We start from the raw sequence: 24,670 nt of genomic DNA, 5'->3' as shown, positions 1-24,670 counted from the left end.
ACGCAATTTGGGTGCATAGATCGTGAGAAATCAGTACCTAGAACAATCACCTCTGGCCGTAATAACGGCCTTGATACGCCTGGGCATTGAGTCAAACAGATCTTGGATGGCGTGTACAGGTACATCTGCCCATGCAGCTTCAACACGATACCACAGTTCATCAAGAGTAGTGACTGGCGTATTGTGACGAGCCAGTTGCTCGGCCACCATTAACCAGACGCTTTCACTTAGTGAGAGGTCTGGAGAATGTGCTGGCCAGGGCAGCAGTTGAACATTTTCTGTATCCAGAAAGGCCCGTACAGGACCTGCAACATGCGGTCGTGCATTATCCTGCTGAAATGTAGGGTTTCGCAGGGATCGAATGAAGGGTAGAGCCACGGGTCGTAACACATCTGAAATGTAACGACCACTGTTCAAAGTGACGTCAATGCGAACAAGAGGTGACCGAGACGTGTAACCAATTGCATCTCATACCATCACGCCGGGTGATACGCCAGTATGGCGATGACGAATACACGCTTCCCATGTTCGTTTTGCTTCTTTTGGGGAAGGAGACCAGACAGCGAGGTCATCGGTCACATCGGATTAGGGAAGGACAGGGAAGGAAGTCGGCCGTGCCCTTTCAAAGGGACCATCCCGGCATTTGCCTGGAGCGATTTAGGGAAATCACGGAAAACCTAAATCAGGATGGCCGGACGCGGGATTGAACCGCCGTCCTCCCGAATGCGAGTCCAGTGACCCCATGTGCGTTCACCGCGATGTCGCCAAACGCGGATGCGACCATCATGATGCTGTAAACAGATTCATCCGAAAAAATGACGTTTTGCCATACGTGCACCCAGGTTTGTCGTTGAGTACACCATCGCAGGCGCTCCTGTCTGTGATGCAGCGTCAACGGTAACCGCAGCCATGGTCTCCGAGCTGATAGTCCATGCTGCTGCAAACGTCGTCGAACTGTTCGTGCAGATGGTTGTTGTCTTGCAAACGTCCCCATCTGTTGACTCAGGGATCGAGACGTGGCTGCACGATCCGTTACAGCCATGTGGATAAGATGCCTGTCATCTCGACTGCTAGTGATACGAGGCGGTTGGGATCCAGCACGGCGTTCCGTATTACCCTCCTGAACCCAGCGATTCCATATTCTGCTAACAGTCATTGGATCTCGACCAACGCGAGCAGCAATGTCGCGATACGATAAACCGCAATCGTGATAGGCTACAATCCGACCTTCATCAAAATCAGAAACGTGATGGTACGCATTTCTCCTCCTTACAAGAGGCATCACAACAACGTTTCACCAGGCAACGCCGGTCAACTGCTGTTTGTGTACGAGAAATCGGTTGGAAACTTTCCTCATGTCAGCACGTTGTAGGTGTCAGCACCGGCGCCAACCTTGTGTGAATGCTGTGAACAGCTAATCATTTGCATATCACAGCGTCTTCTTCCTGTTGGTTAAAAAAAAAATGGTTCAAATGGCTCTGAGCACTATGGGATTTAACATATGTGGTCATCAGTCCCCTAGAACTTAGAACTACTTAAACCTAACTATCCTAAGGACATCGCACATATCCATGCCCGAGGCAGATTCGAACCTGCGACCGTAGCGGTCACGCGGTTCCAGACTGAAGCGCCTAGAACCGTACGGCCCCTGTCGGTTAAATTTTGCGTCTGTAGCACGTCATCTTCGTGGTGTAGCAATTTTAATAACCAGTAGTGTATTATCAAACTGCACAGTAGTGGAGACTAAACGAAAGCACGCTTAACCTTGTGACTACGCGTCGTAACAGGTGAAGAGGTCGGACGGCGGCCGAGTGGTGCTGCAGTTGCTGGGCCGCTCGCTGTTCCACGCCCTCAAACTGGCGCAGCTGCCGAGATCGGTGACGAGCTTCTTCAGCACAGTTGGCCAAGACAGCTTCTCCTTCCGACAACACAATAAAGTATCTGCCCACGATTTCATCAAGTCGCTGATGAAGAAAATGCAGCAGGAACAGAAAACAGAAGACGAAATTTGCGAAGAAGGTAAGATCAGAACCATAACTAGTTACCATTTCTGAGCACCAGCACAATTTTTAGCACTTCAGTGTCCCATTGACCTTGACACTCAATTTGTATTGTTGAAAGTAATAATGTACTTATCCAAACGAGAATAGCTGTATATGAAATATACTAAAGCATAACCTGATTCTGTCTTTTCCTCGTACAACCGAACCAAAATTTCTGCATGTGCCACTGCAATGGTACTTTCATTTTTAATTCATTGCACTGTCATATATTTTAACTCTTCCTCTGGCTGCTCTCCTTCTCCCCTTTTTAGGGCTCCGTGCTCCAATCTGTAAAAATGGAACCCTTATTGGATCGCTTTATTGTTCTTCTGTCTGTCTGTCTGTCAGTCTGTTAATAACCCTTTTTTCTCATAAATGAGTAGACGTGTCATGATCAAATTCGTGTCACCTATTAAGGTCTATCATCGTTTGGTGGCGTTAAAGTTTCATGTTCCTAAGCCTATGCAATCAAAAGATACGGCTGTTTATATCACACATTTTGATACTCTTAAACTCAGTCATCAAAATCTAGAGGGTGTTTCCGGTTGACCTAGAATCATAAAATTTGGCAAGAAGCAAGGTTTTATAGCACAAGTAAAGGAAAAAATCCTAAAATGGCCAACGTTTAATTACAGAACCTAAAAAAAAAATTTTAGTCATTTTGTTTAACCGTCTGTCTGTCCATTTGTTAAGAACCATTTTTCTCAGGAACGGATAGAAGTACCAAGTTCAAATTCATGTCACATATTAAAGTCTATAGTCCCTTGGCTGAGGAGGAAAGGTGCAGGAAAGGTTATGCTGACGTTTATCTTTGACCAAGATGCCCCCTTCTGATTCACTTCCTGCGACACGGGACAACAGTGAATGCTGAGCGTTAATCGTAAACCCTGACCACCCTTTGCCAAGCGATCAAATGAAAACGACCAGGCAATGTTACCCGTGGGGTCATTCTGCTCCACGACAATGCAATGCCTCATACGGCCAACACAGTCGCGGCGCTCCTGCAGAAATTCTCGGCCACCCTCCATACAGTCCGGACCTCTCTCCCTGTCATTACGCCATTTTTGGTCCCCTTAAGAAGTCTCTGAGGGGCAAACGATTCACCTCGGACAACGACGTCCAGCTGTACGTGAGGCACTGGTTAACATCGCAGGCCCGGGAATTTTATGAGGCAGCCATTCACCGCCTTGTGTCACAGTGGGACAAGTGTCTCAACAGCCAGGGTCAATACTTCTAACATACAGGTACTGGTTTCTGTAATTATGCCTCAGGCTCGTTTCTTTTTGAACGCCCCTTTTACAAAATGAGCCGCGCTTCTTTGAAATTTTTCTATGTCTTCTGTCATGGTTCCAAGTCAAGTTGTTCATAATTGTAATTCCAGCGTATTTAGTTTAATAGATTACTTTTAAATTTGTGTGATTTCTCGTGTAACTGAATTTTATCGGTGTCGTTTTAATATTTATGTGTAAGAGCTCACACTTTTTGTTGTTCAGAGCCAACTGCCACCTTTTGTACGATGCAGATATCTTGTTTGTATTGAAGACTGTAGGAGCTCTTTAAGGGGCAATAATAGGGCTGGAGTGCTGGAATATTAAGTGTACACGAAGTCAGGGAGAGAAGATACCGCCATAGTGGTGACGGATAAACTCGCAAAATTAAAGTGTACTGTCGATTTAAAACAAAAAGTATTTTTTCCAGGCACATACTACACAGAAATAATTTAGAATGAGCTGCCTATATTATTGAAGACTGGGTGTGCTGAGGTTGGGAGGGATTTTTGTATAAAGAACAGCTGCGATGAGTTGAATATTGTCTTGAGCAGAACGTTAAGGACAGAGAGCACATAAAATTTTCTCGAACTTCCAGCTGTCTTAAGAAGTTAAATAGCTACCAGTGTTCGGCCAAGTGCTGCTCGGCTGTTGTCAAGTGGTAACAGTCCTGTGGTTGATGCTCCTGCCCTTATATAGCCACGCTATGTGTGCTGTGACGGCACAGTTGGTAGAATGGTTCTGTAAGGATGGTAGTAGCTCTTGACATTAGTTGAGGATACTCGTCCGAAAGAATGTGCATATCTAACCACTTGATGTAGCTGGAAGTTCAAGAAAATTTTATATTTTTTATCGCCATGAGACCATGAATTACAACACAGCGCGAACTGCTTGAGTGGTGGATGGCAACAGCTGTGAATGAAAGAAAGATGTGTAGAAATATTGTGTTGTTAGGAATGTGGGCAGGAAAAGTCCAACAAGTAAGAAAGGAATAATGTTGATTTTGTTATTAATCGTTGTGGCTTCTCAAATAACAGCGTGGAAGTCGTACCATCAAACCGACAGTGTACACCGCCAGATTTGCACCTGGCGGCCAAAATTGAAACTAATTTTTTTCCAGCGTAAATTGGTTTCACATTAGAATATCTACCAAGTTTCGCTGAGATATGATAATTACAGTCCACACTGGACTTCCATGAACAGCTGCACTCTAATTATAACCACCAAATAGTATGCGTCCAGTGATGCCTACAGGTTGAGGATGACACGGCGGCCGGTCGGTGCCGTTTGGCTTTCCACAACCTGTTCGGACGGAGTTAGTTAGTTAGTTAAGTAGTACGCATACCAAGTTTGGTTGAAAACGATCCAGGACTTTAAGAGGAGCCTTTCACCCCTGGCTTTGTCTGCGTACACACATGTCACATATGATTAACATATTTCACACATATTTGTACACATAGTTCAACTGCATCTCTACCGAATTTCACCCTACAGTTTTGTTTTCACGAAGCTCAGTGTTATGATACTCGTATCATGCCTCCTGAATTATGTGTCCTACAACTATATAATTTTGTAGGTGCATCCAGGTGCATATGTGGATAGTGTCTGCGAATGTTTTTGCGAATAGAGTTGACAGGAATGATTTAAAGGTCAAGCATGATATGGCAGTTTTTCGTCTTGCCTCGTGCGGCAGTATTACTGCATGAACAGCGAAAATGTAGTAACCGATAACTTCTTTCCTCTCATCATTTTGTGGTGATTGCGAGCGAGAGACAGTTTTGCAAAGGTTTGAAATTATGTATAAAGTTTGTTGCAAGTCATTAAGTGCTTTCATTCTCAAATACTGGCTGAATTAAGGCTGGGTTTTCGTACATCATAGGCTACACTTCATTTTCATCCTCACCTCATCCCTTTGGTAGGTAAGCGGTTCTTACATAACGGCAATTCTTTCCAGATAGCAAGTAATATACGCGATAAGTTTGGGTGAAATCGGTCCAGTGGTTTAGGAGGAGAACATTATATACACGCATTTTTGGGTATGTGTGGATTCGTGTATTATCACAATCAGTAATGCACACGTGTAAGATATCAGACTGTCAGGCCGGTAATTCTCAAACTAATGTATGCCTTTTTTCTTCTTTTTTCTTCAGTTGTACGTGGTATTAGTTTTCAAAAAATTGTAGGTACATCTTGTGGGGAAGCAAGCTGGCGAGCGAATGAGATCGGTATTTATGTCGTCTGGCCAAGGCCAAGTTAGCCATGCTTAAATCGGCCGCACTTAACGTGTGCACGATCATTTAGACAAAGCATTTTGTAACGATCTAAAGTAAAATTAAATACTTAAATATTGTCACAATACTTTGCCAGACAATGTAAGCAATAGTAATGTTACGTTTTTTGAGTTTCACCATGAATTGCTGACAACTTCCAAGAAAAATCTACTTTTTACGAAAATCAGAAAACGCGAAGTATAAAGATAGAAAATTTTAATTTTGGATTTAGGTTTCGTTTTAAGTAAAAACGTACTGTAAAGCTTTTCATGAATGTTACACCTTTTATTTTTCAAATAATTGAGTAAAACTGATTTTTTAACTAGAATTTGTATAATTATGATAAATTAACTAGCCTTTAGAAGTAAGCTACAATGATAAAATTACAGCACTACGTTCATTTGAAGTAATGATGGAGCTTTACCAAATTGCAAGATAATTATCTAACTTTAGAGAGGTACGGATGGTAGAATAGAGATAGTTCAGAGGTCACAACTAGCCTCAGTTCTGTTAGAAAAATTCTAAAAGTCGGAGTCTACGAGTTATCTAACTGATTTTTATGAAACATGCGTAGAGTACAGTATTGTTCGTAGAAAACGTGGGAAAGTTGTTAGTCTTCAACAAACATCGATATTTTTAAAATGTTATGTTTGTGGGGTCCACAGCATCAGTGAGTTTTGAGAATGAAAACATGGTCTAAGTAGGCTGTAATCTATTTATCATGTGTGCAATTAGCCAGTTTCAATTGTGGGTCATTTTCAAACACATATTCACGCTTCATTTCACATTTTATTACACACATGTATCAGCGATGTAGTAAAATGTGAAATGAAGTGTGAAGCTTAAAACACGCTCTTGAAAATAACTATAAATAATATAAATAATAATATTGCTTCTGTGTGTGAGGATGAGAAAACAGATCAGATAATTAATAATATTTGAAAGCATTAAGATTAAACAATATTATTTTCTCGCACATTGTCTAGCGTGCGAACAATGGCATTGGTGGCTGAGGTCGTGCGTTTGCTAAGTATTTTTGCATTACTGTGCGAAAAATCGGACTTATTGCAGTAAACTTCCGAGAAGACTGACTTAGATTAGATTAAATTAGATTTACTTTCATTCCAATTGATCCGTAGTGAGGAGGTCCTCCTGGATGTGGAACATGTCAGAAAAACAACAATACATGACAAATATTTACAACTAAAACAAATAAGCTAATGTACCATTCCACAGGTCCCAAGTGGAATGATCGTCATTTTTTAATGAACACTAAGAGTCATTTTACAAATACTAATGCACTGAATTTAAAATAAAAAAGTTTTTTATTTATTTATAAGGTAATAAACATGTAATACAACTACTGTAATTCTTATTTACAATGAACACATTACTGCACTGAAATGGTGCAGAAGTTAGATTATACTCACTCACACACACACACACACACACACACACACACACACACACAAATTTTCAGTGAACACATTACTGCACTGAAATTGTGCAGAAGTTATGTTGTACTTATATACAAATCAGTTGGTTTTACTAAGAAATTCATCAATGGAGTAGAAGGAGTTGGCCACCAATAAATCCTTTAGGCTTCTCTTAAACTGAATTTCATTCGTTGTTAAGCTTTTTATGGCTGCTGGCAAGTTATTGAAAATGTGTGTTCCTGAATAATGCACACCTTTTTGTACAAGACTAAGTGACTTTAAATCCTTGTGAAGATTATTCTTATTTCTAGTATTGATTCCATGAATTGAGCTGTTGGTTTGAAAAAATGATATATTTTTAATGACAAATTTCATTAAGGAATAAATATATTGGGAAGCTGTAGTTAGTATCCCTAGTTCCCTAAACAGGCTTCTGCAGGATGTTCTTGAGTTCACACCACATATAATTCTAACTGCACGTTTTTGTGCCCGGAAAACTTTAGCTTGGCTTGATGAATTATCCCAAAAAATAATCCCATATGACATTATGGAATGAAAGTAAGCATAGTATGCCAGCTTTTTCATTTTTATATCCCCTACGTCTGACAAAATTCGCATTGCAAACAGAGATTTGTTAAGACGCTTCAGCAGTTCTGTGGTGTGCTCCTCCCAATTGAATTTATTATCAAGCTGTAATCCCAAGAATTTAACACTGTCCACTTCTTCTATCTTCTTGTCATCGTATGTTAGACATATACTCTTGGGACACCCCTTACAAGTTCTGAACTGCATGTAGTGTGTTTTTTCAAAGTTTAGTGACAAAGAATTGGCTAGGAACCAGTGATTAATGTCCACAAATATTTTATTGGCTGATCTTTCTAAGACTATACTTGATTTGCTATTTATTGCAATGTTTGTATCATTGGCAAACAAAACAATTATTCTAGGACTTTATAATTTTCCCTCAAACTGCACCCAAACCTCTGCTATGTCTCAGCCGCTTATATCATTGTTAGAACTAGTAAAATGAAAAAAAGACATAGAGATTAATAAAATATATATTCAAGAAATCTCGTAAATTATGAACAGACACTTACATAACATAACAGTTGTTGCTTGGCAGTATATTAAAATAAACGAGTACGTCGATGCGCCTCTTTAAATCTGCCTATGTTCAGTATGTAGCAAAATGTCTGGAGTTACGCACCAATGACAAAATGCCTCCGTACAGAAACAGATTATCTCACCACTTTAAATAGCGCGAGAGGAGAAAAAGCTGAAGTACAGTATTAAAACATTTGCTGCTTTTTCACCACGGCTACGTATTGTTTATCGATAGCGCTTCATATCACGTCTTTGACACCGGGAAGAAAGTATATTATCGCTTTCGCGTGCAGATGAGCTCTTAAATAACCCTCGGTTGAAACTGGCTAATTGCACGGATAATGATCAGATTTCAGGCTACATAGACCATGTTTTCATTCTCATAACAACGATATGTAAGATCTTGTCTTCAGAAAGGGTGCCACTTGAGCATTGCTGTAAGTGCATAAGGCATTGTAAGTACAGATGTTCTGTTTGCCATCCAGTACGAAATCGCACCAACATTATAAAAGGACCACCGTAATGCTTTATGGTCTCTACTCGATCGTTGTCAGTTGCCCGTGATGTATCTCGCTGTTGTTGTTGTTGTTGTGGTCTTCAGTCCTGAGACTGGTTTGATGCAGCTCTCCATGCCCCTCTATTCTGTGCAAGCTTCATCATCTCCCAGTACATACTGCAGCCTACATCCTTCTGAATCTGCTTAGTGTATTCATCTCTTGGTCTACCTCTACAATTTTTACCCTCCACGCTGCCCTCCAATACTAAATTGGTGATCCCTTGATGCCTCAGAACATGTCCTACCAACCGATCCCTTCTTCTTGTCAAGTTGTGCCACAAACTCCTCTTCTCCCCAATCCTATTCAGTACCTCCTCATTAGTTATGTGATCTACCCATCTAATCTTTAACATCCTTCTGTAGCACCACATTTCGAAAGCATCTATTCTCTTCTTGTCCAAACTATTTATCATCCATGTTTCACTTCCATACATGGCTACACTCCATACAAATACTTTCAGAAACGACTTCCTGACACTTAAAACTATACTCGATGTTAACAAATTTCTCTTCTTCACAAACGCTTTCCTTGCCATTGCCTGTCTACATTTTTATCCTCTCTACTTCCACAATCATCAGTTATTTTGCTCCCAAATAGCAAAACTCCTTTACTACTTTAAGTGTCTCATTTCCTAATCTAATTCCCTCAACATCACCAGACTTAATTCGACTACATTCCATTATCCTCGTTTTGCTTTTGTTGATGTTCATCTTATATCCTCCCTTCAAGACACTGTCCATTCCGTTCAACTGCTCTTCCAAGTCCTTTGCTGTCTCTGACAGAATTACAATGTCATCGGCAAACCTCAAGGTTTTTATTTCTTCTCCATGGATTTTAATACCTACTCCGAACTTTTCTTTTGTTTCCTTTACTGCTTGCTCAATATATAGATTGAAAAACATCGGGGAAAGGCTACAACCCTGTCTCACTCCCTTCCCAACCACTGCTTCCCTTTCATGTCCCTCGACTCGTATAACTGCCACCTGGTTTCTGTACAAATTGTAAATAGCCTTTCGCTCCCTGTATTTTACCTCTGCCACCTTCAGAATTTGAAAGAGAGTATTCCACTCAACATTGTCAAAAGTTTTCTCTAAGTATACAAATGCTAGAAAGGTAGTTTTTCCTTTTCTTAATCTAGCTTCTAAAATTAGTCGTAGGGTCAGTATTGCCTCACGTGTTCCCATATTTCTACGGAATCCAAACTGATCTTCCACGAGGTCGGCTTCTACCAGCTTTTCCATTCGTCTGTAAAGAATTCGCGTTAGTATTTTGCAGCCGTGACTTATTATACTGATAGTTCGGTAATTTTCACATCTGTCAACTCCTGCTTTCTTCGGGATTGGAATTATTATATTCTATGCGTCAGTATATGCCATATATCCCTCCGCGACCACATATGCTAAGCCTCGGATGGCACTGAAGGTGTCTGACTTATGTGTTTATCGATCGAAATAGTTATCGCGCTATTTTGTTCAAGTGTATAGAAGTGAAATTTCGTGGTCTGATAATTTACTGGAAGCCTGTGTTTTAGTTTCAATGTTTTTATTTCATGTGCTGCCTGTAGTGTTCTAGAAAACAGTGTGGCAGGTGGCGTAGGTGATTCACCGCTTTCCATGTGAGCAATTAACTGTACTTAATTAACATATAGAGCAATAATTAGCAATACTTGAAACTTCGAATAGAGATCATGCTTGAACTGTATCGAGCACTGATTAGAACTTTTCTTGAAAATACTGATTTGTTCAGACAGTGAACTTTCATTTATTGCCGAAGTTCCCAACTCCTTTTGACTGTAAGAAGTGAGTTACAGCAATGTATTCCTGTTTGACGAGATGGATTCTAAACTTATGGACTGGAGATAATGGGCAGCGAGTTTCTTGATTATTAACTGGCCGTCCGCACAGATAAATTTCAGGCACTTGTAAATGACAGTGTTATCGAAAATCGCACAAACTCGTATTATAATTCTCCAAAAGCAAACAGTATTTCATGAAGCAGTAACAAAGCTTTTAACCCGCCGCCCCAAACTCTAGAAGGTTAAATCGGCCACAATTTTGCAGTGTCACTCATTTGTGTGCAGTGTCCGAGCAGACGGTGGCAGTGTTGTCTGCGGGCTCCAGCGACACGTGCCACGTGCTGCGCCACTGCCTGGCAGAACTGGCGGCCCTGCCCGACATCCAGTCCCAGCTGCGAGCGCACATCTGCGCCGGGAACGACGCTCCACCGCTACTCGATGAATTCATCGCTGGTAAGAGAGCCTTACATCAGTGATTATTTAGTTTTATTGTCAGTTCCTCTGCCCGGCACTACTGATACGGATAAAGGATAAATCTGTTGCACTACATTGCTGTGTCTTTGGATTAAGATAGGGCATACACCGACCTTAAATTCATTACATACATGAAGATAGAAACTCTTGTCTAAAGAACAGATACCATTGATGACCGTGCAGCTTCTCTAGAATAAATGATAATTAATGGAAACCCTCAGCTGCCGATAGGTGTTGTTGATATACCTCGATGGAGACAGCTGAAAATGTGTGTCCTGGCCGGGACTCGATGATGAATAGCGCGACTGCAAGGACTTATCCCTTGCACGCTTCCCGTGAGACCCACATTCCCAACTGTCCACGATCTACATATGTAATGTACCTAACAGATATTTGCCCATCCAATGTACCTGTCGGCAGCTGAGGGTTTCAATTAATTATCATTTATTCTAGAGAAGCTGCACGGTCATCAATGGTATCTGTTCTTTCGAGAACAGCTACTATCTTCATATGTATAGTTAAAGGCTACCCAGCCATTGACCTTTGTCTGTGCGAATGCGCACAGGTTGCCCGATCTCTTACGGGAATCGTCACCTTAGTGTGCGAGAGTAATCAGGTACATTACGTATGTAGATTGTGGATAGGTGGCAATATGGGTCCCACGGGAAGAGTGCATAAGTCCTATCTGTGTCCTCGGTGGTTCAGATGGATAGAGTGACTGCCATGTAAGCAGGAGATCCCGGCTTCGAGTAGCGGTCAGGACACACATTTTCAGCTGTCCCCATCGAGGTATATCAACAACACCTGTCGGAAGCTGAAGGTTTCAATTAATTATCATTTATTTTAAATTCATTAGTATATGACCTTTGTCACCCAACGATACACGTTATTACAGACAATATATGAGAAGCAGAACATGTGAGATCATTTCAGTGAAAACATCAATTACAGAAATACACTGCTGATGGAAAATTAGAAGTTCCTTCTATCCACTTGTTAACTTTGTACGTACCACAAGCAGCCTTTGCTACGTTTTAGAAAAATTTATCGTCATTGCTGTAGTCACTCTCGCACGTTAGTAGGTGCCTTGATGGCAAAGGAAATTTTCGTAGCTAACATTTGCCCGGCAACGGAAGTGGGCGTGGTGCTGTACCGTCGCTGACTGTTGTACTGTTACATGGTCAGTTATGTTGAAATTCCTTGCTACGATTCAATGTAACATTGTTGATGGTGAGCCACCCACTGCAGGAGAAATTAGAATTATATTAATAACTTCAGCTACTAACGGGCGTTGATATATATCAACGGGGATAGGTGAAAATGTGTGCCCCGACCGGGACTCGAACCCGGGATCTCCTGCTTACATGACAGGCGCTCTAGCCATCTGAGCCACCGAGGGCACAGAGGACAGCGCCAATGCAGGGACTATCTCAAGCAAGCATCCCACGAGGCACGCATCTCACCTTATATTTCGGACATGTCCGAAAGAACAGACACCATATCCATATAAGTATACGCTGCAGGAGACGTTATCCTCTGCATCCATTTGGTCATATGCAAGAAGAGTAAGCTGTATGCAGGGACAAGGGTTCTTTCTGTGCCTTGTATTCGGGTTCATAATACGAAGGGCGTTGAATAAGTAATACAACAAAATTTTTTCCTTGGCCGATTTCGGTTGAGAAAATGCGGTATTTTTTGTGGATCATCGGGGAGTATTCCCGCCTCAGCCCCTACAGTTTCATGAATTCCGATATGCAGCGGCGATATACGTAGCTTTCAAAATGGCGTATATAAAGGAGGTGCTTTCCAAGCAGAGAGCTGTCATTGAGTTTCTTTTGGAGGAGAAACAGAGTATTTCAGATATTCATAAGTGCTTGCAGAATGTCTAGGGAGACCTGGCAGTGAACAAAAGCACGGCGAGTCGTTGGGCGAGGCGTCTGTCATCATCGCAACAAGGTCGCGCAAACTTGTCCGATCTCCCGCCACACACTGCTGTGATTACTCCATTGTTGGAACGTGCGGACACCCTCATTCAAGGAGATAGGCGGATCACAATCAAACACCTGGTTGTTCAACTGGATGTCTCCGTTGATAGTACTAACACAAAAATGGCTCTGAGCACCGTGGGATTTAACATCTGAGGTCATCAGTCCCCTAGAACTTAGAACTACTTAAACCTAACTAACCTAAGGACATCACACACATCCATGCCCCAGGTAGGATTCGAACCTGCGACCGCGGCAGCAGCGCGGTTCCAGACTGAAGCGCCTAGAACCGCTCGGCCACACCGGCCGGCAGTGCTGACACATTCGTCCGCCAGTTGGAATATTGAAAGTTGTGTGTCCGCTGGATTCCTCGCCACCGTGAGGACCAAAAAGAGCGACGAAAGACCATCTGTACGGAATTGCTTGCGCGTTACGAGGCTGACCGTGACAATTTTTTTTTTATCGAACATCGTTACGGACGATGAAACATGGGCTCATCAATTCGAACCGGAAACAAAACAGTAATCCATGTAACGACGCCACACCACCTCTCCTCCGAAGAAAAAGTTCAAAGTCGCACCCTCATCCTGTAAGGTCATGGCAACGGTCTTCTGGAGCTCTGAAGGGGTTTATTCTGTTTGATATCCTGCCTCATGGTGCAACGATCAACTCGGAAGTGTACTGTGGTAACCTCAGCAAACTGAAGAAACGACGCCAGCGCGTTCGTCGACGCAAATATGCTAACGAACTTCTCCTTCCCTATGACAACGCAAGGCCTCATACAAGTCTGCGCACCCGAGAGGAACTCAAAAAATTTCATGGGACTGTTCTTCCTCATCCACACTACAGCCCGGTCTTGCACCCTCCGGCTTCCATCTGTTCGGTCCAATGAAGGATGCACTCCGCGGGAAGTAGTACGTGGATGATGGGGAGGTTGTTGTTGCAGCAAGACGTTGGCTCCGATGTCGACCAGTAGAGTGGTACCATGCATGCCTAAAGGCCCTCTCAGTAAAGTGGCGTCAGGCCGGGGCATTGATCGATTGAAAACTTGGGTTGCGTGGCCAAAATAATGAGGAATAATGTGGTGTATTGAAATCCCGAATAAAATGAACCTTGTTTCGGAACAGAAATGTGTGGCATTATTTATCGGAAGCCCCTCGTAATACACCGCTGTTCACTAAAATTACAACACCAAGAAGGATATTAAATAATAATAGTTTTACTTATTCTGAATATACAATATAGTAGGAACAATAGAAGATAAAATCTGTAAGTGATCTGTGGATGTACAGGGTGCAAGATTTAATATCTCTCTGGCAGCAGTCCCTGGTCTAACCGGAGCTGAACATCGAGTCGAACAGATCTTGGATAACAGACACGGTTATATCATTCCGTACTGCTTCAGCTCCCTACCAGAGCTCATCAATCAAAGCGGACAGCGAGTGATGCACGAGTCTCCTGGCAACGCACGACCACACACTGTCTGATCAAAAGTATCCGGACACGTCTATGTAATGTGAAATTGGCCATAAGATGTCACAAGTGGCAGATCCTCCAGTATAAAAGGAGACAGGCTGTATTGTATTGTCAGCAGAGAAGCAGTAATAGGAGAATGTTTTGGTCAGGGCAGCTCTTTGACTTCGAATCTAGACTACTCTTTGAAAGTCACCTGAGTAACAAATCCATCAAGGACGTTTCAGCCCTTCTCAAGCTGTCCGTGTCGGCTGATGTTGATGTGATAGTGAAATGGGAATGTGGAGGAACAACCACACCTAAATGAAGGCCCGGCAGATGTCATGTACTGACAGTCAGGAAATGTTGAATACTGCGGAGGGTGACTGTAAAAAATCGCATGAAATCAGCGGAACGAATTGCTCGTGTGTTCCAAAATACTACCAGTAGTCCAGCTAGCACAGTGATTCTGCATAAGAAGTAAAAATAATGGGGTACTATGGTCTAGCAGCTCCTCATGAGCCACACATTTCTGTAGTTAATGCTACGCGACGTTGAGATGGAGGGACCTCACTAGACAGTTGGTGACTGAAATCGAGTTATTTGGAGTGATGAATCGCGCTATATCCTGTGGCAGTACAGTGGAAGAGTTTGGGCTTGACGAATCCCTGGAGACCGTTATCTCTCGTCGTATGTAGTAGCAGCAGTGAAGTACGGAGGAGTTGGTGTTACAGTACAGGGGTGCTTTTCGTGGTTAGGGTGTGGTACGCTTCTTGATCTTAAAAAGACGCTAAAAGCGGAAGTATAGGAACACATTTTACAGCACTGTGTACTGCGTACAGTAGAGGAACAACTCACAGATGCTGATTGTATCAGCATGAAAATGCGTGTTGCCATAAAGCAGCATCTGTGAGGCATTGGTTTGTGAACATTAACAGTCCGGAAATGTCAGCCCAAAATCCCGACCTGGGCGCAGTGGAACATCTTTGGGAAGAGTTAGAACGTCGACGTCGCTCCAGACCCCAGCGCACCTTCTCCAGTTTCGGCCCTTGAGAAAGAATGGGCTGCCATTCCTCCACAGACATTCAGATCCATCTTTGGAAGTGTCCCCAGTATCACATGGTCTAAGGGTGGGCGCGCCACGTATTAATGATCACTAGTAGGTCTCCGGATGCTTCTGATCAGGTGTGTCTCGTGAAATGACCATTACGAGAAAGTTTGAGAAATTAAAGCGAATATAGATATTTACCAAAACAATAATTCTTCCTACGCGCCATTCGCGAATGGAACAGGGAAGGAGGGACCAGAAAGTGGTACCAAAAGTACCCTCCGCCTTACATCGTCAGGTGGATTGCAAAGTATACACGTAGGTGTAGGTGGAAAGGAACACTGCTACACTGGAATAACGTAATACGTAGTCGATGAGACCTTACATCCCACCGGGTAAACCGAGCGAGGTGGCGCAGTGGCTAGCACACTGGACTCGCATTCGGGAGGACAACGGTTCAATCCCGCGTCCGGCCATCGTGGTTTAGGTTTTCCGTGATTTCCCTAAATCGCTCCAGGCAAATGCCGGGATGGTTCCTTTAAAAGGGCACGGCCGTCTTCCTTCCCCGTCTTTCCCTAATCCGATGAGACTGATGACCTCGCTGTCTGGTCTCCTCCCCCAAACAACCCAACCCAATCCCACCGGGTAAGCATTCGATTTATGTTATTTTAACAGTCACACAGTGCATATTCCAAAGTACATGCTGAAGAAATTTAATATTGGACAAATTATTTCTATACTCCAAACTTTTCAGATGTTTTGATGATTCTGCTTTGAAATTAATCATTTGTAACACTAACTTATTTTTTGTAAAATAAAGTTAATGTTGCAAATAAATCAGAAAAATAATTATTATTTTGCTTGTGTTTTCTAGTTACCTCGAAAATGTGTAGGACATAACAAACTCAAAAAATTAACTAAAACATAATATTTTTTGACATTAACATATAAACCGGTAAGACTTCGTTCTTTTTTTTATAAATTTTGTACCTCGACTGCATAGAGATATTAGCAGAAATTTCAAGAAATCTTATGTAGAACATATCTTCCGTATTTTAATAGGGCAACCTGTATGTTTCCCCCTCAGAAGTCCTGCGCTTACACCCCGCCGAGCCAGTACTTATTCGAGAGTGTCAAAGCGCCTGCAAGCTGGGCTCGGAGCTGCTGCAGCCCGGAGACAATGTGATCGTTCCCGTGTGGTCGCTGCATCGCGATACCCGCCTCTCACTGACCGATGACGCCGATCTGCAACGAGGGCACAACTTCCAGCTTGGTAGAAAACAAGCGGTGCAGCTCCACTTCAGTGCCGGACCAAGAATGTGTGTCGGTAAGTTCTGTCTTGAAGTTATGTCACAAAAAACTCTTGACTCTACTCCCAGTTGACTCTTCCCCGCGTTTCTACGTCCCTACTTCCGGATTCCATAGGACTGCCACTAGCAACCACGGCTGACTAAAGTTCTTTATAGGGAAGGTATGGCCATCTCGCTGACAGCCGCCATATTGGTCGCATCGCACTGCTATTCGTACACTCCTGGAAATTGAAATAAGAACACCGTGAATTCATTGTCCCAGGAAGGGGAAACTTTATTGACACATTCCTGGGGTCAGATACATCACATGATCACACTGACAGAACCACAGGCACATAGACACAGGCAACAGAGCATGCACAATGTCGCCACTACTACAGTGTATATCCACCTTTCGCAGCAATGCAGGCTGCTATTCTCCCATGGAGACGATCGTAGAGATGCTGGATGTAGTCCTGTGGAACGGCTTGCCATGCCATTTCCACCTGGCGCCTCAGTTGGACCAGCGTTCGTGCTGCACGTGCAGACCGCGTGAGACGACGCTTCATCCAGCCCCAAACATGCTCAATGGGGGACAGATCCGGAGATCTTGCTGGCCAGGGTAGTTGACTTACACCTTCTAGAGCACGTTGGGTGGCACGGGATACATGCGGACGTGCATTGTCCTGTTGGAACAGCAAGTTCCCTTGCCGGTCTAGGAATGGTAGAACGATGGGTTCGATGACGGTTTGGATGTACCGTGCACTATTCAGTGTCCCCTCGACGATCACCAGTGGTGTACGGCCAGTGTAGGAGATCGCTCCCCACACCATGATGCCGGGTGTTGACCCTGTGTGCCTCGGTCGTATGCAGTCCTGATTGTGGCGCTCACCTCCACGGAACCAAACACGCATACGACCATCATTGGCACCAAGGCAGAAGCGACTCTCATCGCTGACGACGACACGTGTCCATTCGTCCCTCCATTCACGCCTTTCGCGACACCACTGGAGGCGGGCTGCACGATGTTGGGGCGTGAGCGGAAGACGGCCTAACGGTGTGCGGGACCGTAGCCCAGCTTCATGGAGACGGTTGCGAATGGTCCTCGCCGATACCCCAGGAGCAACAGTGTCCCTAATTTGCTGGGAAGTGGCGGTGCGGTCCCCTACGGCACTGCGTAGGATCCTACGGTCTTGGCGTGCATCCGTGCGTCGCTGCGGTCCGGTCCCAGGTCGACGGGCACGTGCACCTTCCGCCGACCACTGGCGACAACATCGATGTACTGTGGAGACCTCACGCCCCACGTGTTGAGCAATTCGGCGGTACGTCCACCCGGCCTCCCGCATGCCCACTATACGCCCTCGCTCAAAGTCCGTCAACTGCACATACGGTTCACGTCCACTCTGTCGCGGCATGCTACCAGTGTTAAAGACTGCGATGGAGCTCCGTATGCCACGGCAAACTGGCTGACACTGACGGCGGCGGTGCACAAATGCTGCGCAGCTAGCGCCATTCGACGGCCAACACCGCGGTTCCTGGTGTGTCCGCTGTGCCGTGCGTGTGATCATTGCTTGTACAGCCCTCTCGCAGTGTCCGGAGCAAGTATGGTGGGTCTGACACACCGGTGTCAATGTGTTCTTTTTTCCATTTCCAGGAGTGTATATTGAACGCAGCACCATATTTCGCTGTTTCCATAATAAATCGATCTCAACTACCATCTGCTAAGGCAGAGCGCTAGCTTCAAACCGAACCTCTCGAACCTTCCGACACTAAAACTATAAGTAAGCCGCGTCGTAAAATACCTTTTATGACGAGCATAAACCCAATTTTTATGCTGCTGTCATTTATTAACAGCAGCAGCGATAAATTTCGCAGTTCGTGTCACGACATCGGGCTGAAATACTTAGCCTTTTCGTAAGTAGCTTTAAAAGTGATCATCTCGAATCCTTGATAACAACAACAGGAACGGATAACCGATATTAGAGTCGAAAACATCCGTTTACAAAAAAACATCAAAGCTTTAGTACAAATACCAAAATTCTGGATCAGTTTGCGTTAAAAACATTTAAATGAAACTAGCTGCAGCAAACTACGTGCTAATTCAGAAATCGTGCTCCTCAGCAGCATGGTTTATTCAAGGTTTTTGGAAGGTGATTATTAGCAACCGCCAAGTAATGTATAAAATGCATGTTTTACCATCAGCTGCTTTTATTTTTAACCAAAATATCAACCGGTTTCAGTCATGGACCATCTTCGCGGATAAGGGATTTTAACCCTTATCCGTGAAGAGGGTCCATGTGAGCATTAACGTTGTCGTATTTTTGTCCAGGAACTTTTACCGAAGCGAAGTACTGTCAAAACATAAATCTCTGGGGAATAATTGAAGGGCTTATTTCAATAGTGGTACAAGTCCATTTCTGTTCATTTTGAGATACAGAGTCCTAAAGTTAAATGAATACTGAAAAATCTGCAGTTGAGATACCAGAAATATTCAAGCATATTGGCTTCTTGCTAGAGATGAACCTTTTTTTCTGTTTGTTTGTATCATTAATATCAGAAGCATTACGGGCAGAAAAGCGGAGGTAATGGACTTGTACCACTATTGAAATAAGCCCTTCAATTGTCATGCAATGAACAGCATGCTCCGCACAGATGTGTCACCCAGGCATGACAACCTCATAATATCCTTCTTTGATAACTAACAGCCCATCATTCATATCTCGATAACAGTGTAATTGACGTACAAGTTGTGTATTTAGTTTATGAACTTTCTGAAAAAATATACGACAATTATTGTTTGGTGCATACAATACACTGTAGCGAGAATTTGCAATTCAAATATCTTAGTCCAGCTTAGAAATAACTGTAAAACGCCGCGGATTAAAATATCGACTACATTGTTTAGATTACATTTGTGCGTGTTTAATGTCTTTTGTCCTCTTTGATTTCTTTTTTTGCTGTAACAATACACTAAACGTCAGTAAACGAATGAGAGAAGCATGCAACAGTCTTCACGAATTTATTACTAAACACGAAACAAAATCAACAGTAATCAAAAGTGGTGCTTCAGTTGCATGCCATCTTTATTTCAGAGTTTCAGTCATACGCAGACAAATAAAAAACATCTATGCGACAAGAGTTTAACCTCAGGTCGTTACACACAAACTGTGACCACAAATGTGTTCAAGTTAAAACTATGTACTTTTATTTCGTTGAATCTTAAATCTTGCGTGATTTATTTTACGGCATACAAACCCTTCAGCAGGAAGCCTATAAAATTTCACTCTCTTCTAGCCTAGAAGCCATCTATTGGTTCTCTGGTGTAATTCGAAACTAACAGCGCCATATATGGGTTCTTTGGTGTACAACACCGTGATGATTAAACATCTGAAGTGCTAAGCTGAGCAAACGATTTTACATATAAGTTTAAATTTTGGTATCGTTTGTTTCTGTTTCCCGATTATGATGATATTAAGCCTATATGTTGCCCCAAGATACGATCAAATGAACTGTGAAAACCCCATGAAAATCCATCTAATGCTTTTGCAGATCAACGTGTTCAAACAGAGAAACAGACAGACAACTCAGTTTTTTAGTTCTCATTAGTACCCAGAGACGTCAGCTGCATGCTGATTGTCGAAATCCTGCACCCGGAGTCGATGCGCTGAATACAGCAGAACTTATCGTACCACACGCCACTTTTTCAACATTATTATGTTCTTTGTTATACAAATCTAATACAAATATTTTTTTCCTACTTTAGCTGGACACAGTATCCACCTATATCGTTACCCGTTTACTTTGGCCAATCATCATATATTGCGAGTCGTTTCTTCCTTCGAGATCAGCAAGCGAAGGAAAGCAGTGGTGAAATATCGAACTAACATCCAGGAGGAATGGAATTCAAGTCCCAATCTGGGCATTCTGAATTAAGTTTTCTGTGCTGTCCTTGAATTGCATGATAGTTCAAAAATGGCTCTGAGCACTATGGGACCTGACATATGAGGTCATCAGTCCCCTAGAACTTAGAACTACTTAAACCTAACTAACCTAAGGACATCACACACATCCATGCCCGAAGCAGGATTCGAACCTGCGACCGTAGCGGTCGCGCGGTCCCAGACTGAAGCGCCTAGAACCGCTCGTCCACACCGGCTGGCTGCGCGATAGTTCCTTTGAAAACTACCCTTTCAATTTTTTTTCCTTTGCTTCCCTAATCTGAGATTATGCTCAAGGGACCTCTTGTCGACGCTGGAACATAATCTCTCTTCTGTCCTTCTCCCCTTACCTCGGGATCTCGCGTATGCTAAAGACTACTGAATTAATGCCGGATATTTTTCTTTCCTTTCTTTTTGCGGATTTCACCTGTTTTAAGTTAAGATTTTCCTTTGAAACACTAACATTGTTACAGTTTCTTCTTACTTGAATCGTGCTTCTGAATATCTTCGTAGTTGCTTACCTGCTGTAGGCCTGTCTATTTTACTGAACCAATGAAACATTGTATCCTAAACGTGCACCAAGTAGTTTGACTTACACTTCTTTGGCAAGAGCACACTATTCCTTTAAGACCTTCCTTCATTAAAAAAAGACTATAATTCATCAAGTTTTATACGTCAGAATAGCTATTAAACGAGAGAAAGTGAAGTTGACTACATTTTAGCTACGTCATTGTAAGCATACTAGTTATCTAACTTTCACTTATACACACCGCGCCAGTCAATGATTGTTATGGTTTAATGTAATGTTTAAAATCAGAGCCCAAAAAATTAAACTTTGGGGAACTACCTGTGATAGCTCCATAAAAATAGCTATGCTACTCTTTCAATACTCGCAAATGAACTTGCACAACATTTTTGTCATAAAAGAAAAAATATGTCACACTTAAAAGCAATAGCCATTTTCGAACTTACATGGCTGTCTTTCACTACACTGCAAGTTGCATCATGTCTCCAACACTGCCCATGAAGTCTAAAAAAATTTTATTGAGTTACTGAACGATACACAATTCAAACATCCCATGTGGCCAGGACTACCAACTAATTCTAATATAGTGGCGTTTGATCCATAGTAGAGCATCTAAAATCCTACAGGAAATTAATGTTTTAATCTTCTTAATAGAGTTTGATCTATAGAGTAAATTAGACGTCTTGGAATACAGGAATGGTAAATGTAAGAAGATATGTAGCAGACAGTCATACGATCTTATTACATCAAATAGCACTGACAAATTCGATGACAAAGTCCCTATAAGCTTCAGTTCATATCTCAAACAGAATTCTAATAATTAATCTATCCTAGACTCCGGATACATTTACATCTACGACATAAGAGAGCTGCACAGATTGTGATAACTCACTACTTCATGCCATGAAAGTTCTAGGTAACAACTGAACAACAAAAATTGTTGTCCGCTTCTTTAGAAAAGATGTTTACTACCCCAAACCATCCAAGAAAAGAATTAAAGTTAATTTTTATATTTGCAGCTCAAGTAATAAACATAAACTGATCGTTATCTCATTAAAAATAGGCACAATTATTACAACATTTGGACGTGATAATAAGCACGTGCTTTTCTCCTTACAGCTTGAAACATAAACATGAGTAAGAAATAATATTTAGTACTTCAAATTCATGGTAAATTCAGTTGGCGAACCTAATTCTCATCCCTCTATAAGTAGATATTTGTATGGACTTTCTTTTGCTAATTCTATGTTCCCTTGTCCACAATATTAATAAAATTATCTGTTACAGGCTATCGCTTGGGACTTCTTCAAGTGCGGACGGCTTTGACGGAACTTCTTTCGTGCTTTGAGCTGACGGAGTGCGATTACAGTGTTATCTACCTCCGGAAAATAACATGAACTATAAATATGGAAATGCTGTGGGCCGATAAGATTGAGTCTGTCTTCTAAAATACGTACTTGAAAGGCTCTACAGCCGCTTACAATTTTGATTTTACTATCTACTGAATATGAGATTATTAAAATAAATATTACCAAAGTTACTCAAAATCTGTAACGCAAACGTAAACGTTAAGTCATGAAGTCATTTATAATGAACTTTCCACAGTTAATTAATAATTGGAGGCAAAACTACCCTTAAACTAAGAAGGTGCTAACAATTTATTAAGAGAAATGTCACCGAAACTACAAATCGCTACAAGACTTAACGAATTTATTTAGGATGAAATCAAATACAATTGAGAAAAAGCTATTCATTGAGAACATTTTTAGTTGATAGGTTTGTGGTAAAAAGCACAAGATGATGGTGAGGCTGGTGGTGTATGTACACAAATGAACAGACAAAGCAAATCATCACATCGCAGGTATTAAACTAAAGGTTCAGAAAAAGAAATGCCGTAGTGGAAACGAGATATGCTATTTGTGAACAAATTGTCGTAAAAAGGGAAAAGTGCTGGCAGTGGTGTTAATAGAAAGCCACTGTATCTATTTATGCAAATGTATAACACCAAAAATGTGAAACAAGTAGCTCATAAAATAGATTCCAACACAAAAAGTCAGACTCCATGAAAAACAGATTAAATTCACTAATTTATGGTCTACTATCCCTATAATGTAATGTTATTTCTGCACTATATCACCAATTTTATGCAAACTATATAATTATAAACAAAAGAGTCTAATCTAACGTAAGGAAAAAAACACATAGATAATCGAATGTGCAGCGTAACTGTACCTAATATGTTCTTCCATTGTAACGATGTAATAATGCTAAAGAAGTAGTATAAAAGACAGATGGATAGAATAGATAGCAACTAGACACAGATCTGCTCTAGTGGTTAATATAGTTTTCAGGTGCAATAATCGATTGTCAAAAGCAAAGATAAGTCAGTAGGTAAATACAGTCTTTCTCATTGTGAAACAACAGGAGTGATTCAGAATTTTGTAAGGAGTCATGTGTTGCTTACAGTTTCTCTGAAATACTTTACTCCTATCTTTGCTCCTATCACTTAAAGTAATTTTGTACATTCCAGATAATACTGCCACTAAAAAAAAAATTTACTCACTTCACAGTGAGTTTCATGTTTCATGTGAGCGAATAAGATTATTTGAGATATTACAGTGAAGTATGAAATAAATGTTTTCATTATATTCATTCCTGTATTTAAATAACTTTAAACAACAGTTGTTTCTCCGTGAACAGTGTTGGCATTTTCAAGGAGACAGTGCGTGGTGTTCCATTTACCGGTTCAAAGTTCCTAACTGTGGTTATATTTGTCCTTAACATACAGTGTAGAGCAATAAAAATAATTTTTATACAATTAGAAACTGTATTTTGCTTATTTCTTTCTAACGTTTCCTTATAAAATTTAAGGCTAAGAATAATACGCTTCCTGTGTGTACTTTTTTCGAACCTGTCCATCACTTCTGCCTTTCTGCTGCTCCATTTCTATCCTTAGCCTAAAAGAAACCGAACACACAAAAAATCCTGAGATCAAGAGCAATGTTGAACATATTTCAACGACAGTCAGCGAGCCACTGCTTCCAAAGTTTTGAGAAGAGCATTTGCAACGATAGAGCTTCAGATGGGTTTCATAATTGACAGGGATGTTATGTAAGCAATCAGATAACCAAATTCATCATTACTTCCGAGACGCTCTTTCAGCTTCACTCTAGTCGACGAAGAAAAAGATAGGATGCATAAAAATTACAAGTGTAATTACAGTGTAATATTCAGTAACTGTCGTCAGCCTAATTAAGAGCTGCAGTAGATAAATTCACTACAAAAATCAGCCAATATTGACTTCTGCTTTTTTATGCTATTAAAACGAGAACCCCTCACGTGGAATGAAAATGCTTTTCACTTTGACTGAACAACGTGTAATTCAAATTTACTGACAGCTGACTGACGCTTAACGGCATTTGTCACAGTATATTTAAAGACTGGTGAGGATAGCGTGTTCTGACTTGTGCTTTTCTGCGTTACTGT

General features: G+C 41.8%; 1 protein-coding gene and 1 non-coding gene across 2 annotated transcripts in view; one reads left to right on the top strand and one right to left on the bottom strand.

Annotated features, from left to right (window-relative positions):
- Positions 1-22,581, top strand: part of LOC126188708 (probable cytochrome P450 6a13) — a 32,081-nt gene extending 9,500 nt beyond the window's left edge. The window contains exons 4-7 of the mRNA XM_049930316.1: positions 1,788-2,019; positions 10,758-10,925; positions 16,519-16,758; positions 22,472-22,581. Of these exons, the coding sequence (XP_049786273.1) occupies positions 1,788-2,019; positions 10,758-10,925; positions 16,519-16,758; positions 22,472-22,581 (750 nt within the window). The remainder of the gene's footprint in view (positions 1-1,787; positions 2,020-10,757; positions 10,926-16,518; positions 16,759-22,471) is intronic.
- Trnat-ugu (transfer RNA threonine (anticodon UGU)) lies at positions 12,272-12,346 on the bottom strand. Its single transcript has one exon. It is a non-coding gene; the product is annotated as a tRNA-Thr (tRNA).
- Positions 22,582-24,670: the final 2,089 nt, after the last annotated feature.

This window comes from Schistocerca cancellata, chromosome 5, assembly GCF_023864275.1.
Source record: "Schistocerca cancellata isolate TAMUIC-IGC-003103 chromosome 5, iqSchCanc2.1, whole genome shotgun sequence".
NCBI classification, from domain to species: domain Eukaryota; kingdom Metazoa; phylum Arthropoda; class Insecta; order Orthoptera; family Acrididae; genus Schistocerca; species Schistocerca cancellata.
The sequence above is the reverse complement of the archived record's forward strand: the minus strand, read 5'-3'. Positions and strand labels throughout refer to the sequence as shown.